Below are 3,068 nucleotides of genomic sequence, written 5' to 3'. Positions count from 1 at the left end.
CTGAGAATAATACGCACGGAAGAAAAAGTTTTATTTTACTCTTCAGAGGAGAAGAATACAAACAGTTGAACTGTTAGTGTGGCTCAGGCGAGGTAGCTGCCTAACCCTGCAGATAAGGAGACTCACAACACACCAACATTGAGTCTTTACAAGAGAAACACTTCAGTTAATCAAAGAAAATCAGAATCAGAAAAACATTTCAGAGAACTCTTTTCCTTTCACACCAGAAACAGAACGAGGGAACCTTGAACACAGTAAGGACATGTTTATCTATGTTTGCCCCTTATCTAAACTAGGGAGGAAACTTCTTCTTTTGAAACCTCCTTTCTTTTCCTACATTTTAGCATAAAGAATGGAACAAGGCTTCTAAATAATCACCCCTATTCAGGCAAAAAAAAGGCACACTTTAAACATTTTATCCCCTCCAGGGACCCGGTCTACCTGGACCGGATCCTCCAGGGACCCGGTCTACCTGGACCGGATCCTTCCAAGTCCATGAAAATACGGAGGCTGAAAGAGTTTTTACTGTGGATTCAAACAGGTCCAGCCTTTCACAGTCTTTGCACGGAGTATGGTTTTGAGCGCAGAGAAGCCATTGTTCTGTGAGACCAGCATACCTTTAGTCAATACGCATTTGCTAGACATCAGATTTGCATTTATCCCTTTAGTTTTGTACGAAAAATAGACGTTAAAGGGGTCATTGAATGCAAAACCGAGTTTCCATTGTCATGGATGAATAAACGATAGTTCAGTTGGTTAAATGAACGTACAGAGAAGTTCAAACCTCGTCAACACCTCCGTTCTCTGCAAATCTTACAATTCTAAACTTCCACCATAAAACAGGCGAATGCAAACAAAGCACTTAGTTGACGTAAACTTGGGGAAGTTGCCTTATTTGGTTTTGGCCTGTACTTATATCACGCCCTGGAACTCACTCACAGACCAGCCCACTGGTTCACTGGCTCAAGGGTGGGGGGGGTATGAAGTGTCGACTGCTGGGCCGCTGACTGGACCAGACCTCAGCAGAGAGCAATGACGGGTGGCAGGCGGGGGGTAAGCATGCGGGCCGCCAGTGTCCAGGCTACCCTCACCAGGTCATGTTCAGTCACTCTGTCCCCTGCTGGCTCCCTGCCCCCCTCCGCAATGGTTCCCTGACCAGCCCCGGAGCTGACGGCTCAGTTCAAGTGCCCGGCGTGCTTTGAATACATGCTGTACTGTAGGGGACCAAAATCCCGGACGATTTTGAAATTCCCCCCGGACATTTTTTCAGGTATGGAAAGGACATGTCTGGAAAAAAGAGGACATCTGGTCAACCTACCATATCGACAATTTGATGTTTCAGTGAGTGAGTGCTTGTTGCTATGATGCGTCTTTGCTCAACAGCTTTGCTCGTTGTAAACCAACCAATCAGAGCACAGCTCATCTAAATATTCATGAGCATACCATAAAAGGAAGGAAAACTGTTGTTTCATTCTGGGGCTTTTAACCAGGCTGCATTAGGGCTCATAGAACAGCAATTATGCCATTTTCAACCAATGTTACACACCCTACTCAGAGACCTTAAGGACCTGCACCAGATACCCTATGGAATCATTCTATCACCCCTTTAAACTACCTCAAAGGGTGTGTTTTCCTTGAATCATGAACAAATAAACTATTGAAGATCAGATTGCCATATGCTTCAATACAAACCAAAAAGTAAGTAATTAAAAAGGTTTTTTGTACATGACTAAAGGGATAGGTGCCCTTTGAGGAAGTTTAAAGTTTATTTTTCCTACAAAGCTAAAGGCATAAACTAAAGAGATAAACGGGTATTGACTATATGTATGCCTGTCTGACAGAACACCGGCGTGCTTGGACTCGCAATGAATCATGGGATACCCCAGGCTACGGAGGATACAGCGGACCCATCTTTCAAAACGGGCAAAAAGAAGGCTGCATTTGTCGGCCCAATAAGGAGGAGTCTTCTGATCCAAACAGGCCTCGGCGCCGCGCTATGACCTAATCGGCCTTCATATCTGGCCTCCAGAGGACGCAGCCGCTGGATTCGAACTCAGACTCAGATTTTGAGTTCTGGCCCGTAGACGTCTGTTACATGTCCTCCTCTCAAATCTATGTCTGTCACTTTCTAATCAACGCCGCTAGCGGCACAAAAATGTCCAAAATCACAGGAAAAAACTGAACTCAGCCGTTCCACCGTAAGGACAAGAGTTATAGGCAGAGGACATTAAAACGGACCTGGCCTGTCGAAAGAAGCTTTACTTTTTCCATAATAATAATTATAGTATGGTGAATTTTGTCACCTGACTGTTATTGCTGCTGTATGTGAAGATGCATGGGACCTAACCACTTGTTTCTGTCGTTGCAGATCAGCAGGTCAGTCTGGAGACCTGTAAGGCTCTGACCAATGAGCTGCAGAGATGCTTCAGGAGAGCAACACACCTGTACAGGAAGGTGATGACCGTGCTTCCACCGTTGGCTTCATCACTGATATTCCCACTTATATTTTCAGATGCTCATTAAAACCTGTCCAGTTTATAATCCTCAGTCATTTTAGAGACTTACTTGCTGATTCTGAGTAAATCTGATTTCACTGCAGCTAAAATAGTCTGAGGATATCTGAACTTTCTGTATTTATTTTAAAGTCACAGGTGTTGTGTTTATTAGAGAGAGTTGAACTGATGTCCTGAATAGGAACAGAACTGGCCTTTTAAACCATATTCTGAATCTTTGCCTAGCGACTAGCGCTGTTAGCATTACTAAACATCAATCTCTGCTTGTATTTCCTAGAGAACATAAAATCTAATGCTACGTTCAGACCTAAAGCAGCAGCAGCAGGAGCAGCGAAAACGTGCGTGCTGCTTCATTTTTTATGCTTGTCCAAGTTCAGTTCAGACCCGCAGCTGAAGCATCTTTGCTGCTCTAGCTGTGGGGTGGTAAAGTGGGTCTGTTGCGCCTTGGGCGGAGCTTCCCTAACCTTTCTTTGCCTGAAACAATGGCAGCTATATTTGCTGTGATTAGTGGTATAAAAAGTAGTTTGAATCTATTTTGAAGTGAGAAAGTCCTCC

The 3,068-nt window shown here is 44.2% G+C and overlaps 1 protein-coding gene across 4 annotated transcripts in view; it reads left to right on the top strand.

Annotated features, from left to right (window-relative positions):
* Positions 1–2,830, top strand: part of mapkbp1 (mitogen-activated protein kinase binding protein 1) — a 42,674-nt gene extending 39,844 nt beyond the window's left edge. For 2 of the 4 annotated variants that reach the window (XM_015374937.1, XM_015374935.1), the window contains one exon: positions 2,369–2,829. In XM_015374937.1, coding sequence (XP_015230423.1) covers positions 2,369–2,523 — 155 coding nt within the window. In that variant the 3' untranslated portion in view covers positions 2,524–2,829. Of the gene's footprint in view, positions 1–2,368 lie in introns of all 4 variants that reach the window. The other 2 variants (XM_015374936.1, XM_015374938.1) reach the window with 2 other exon arrangements.
* The last annotated feature ends 238 nt before the right edge of the window (positions 2,831–3,068 follow it).

Source organism: Cyprinodon variegatus, unplaced genomic scaffold, assembly GCF_000732505.1.
Source record: "Cyprinodon variegatus isolate N-32 unplaced genomic scaffold, C_variegatus-1.0 Scaffold110, whole genome shotgun sequence".
In the NCBI taxonomy this organism is placed as follows: domain Eukaryota; kingdom Metazoa; phylum Chordata; class Actinopteri; order Cyprinodontiformes; family Cyprinodontidae; genus Cyprinodon; species Cyprinodon variegatus.
The sequence above is the reverse complement of the archived record's forward strand: the minus strand, read 5'-3'. Positions and strand labels throughout refer to the sequence as shown.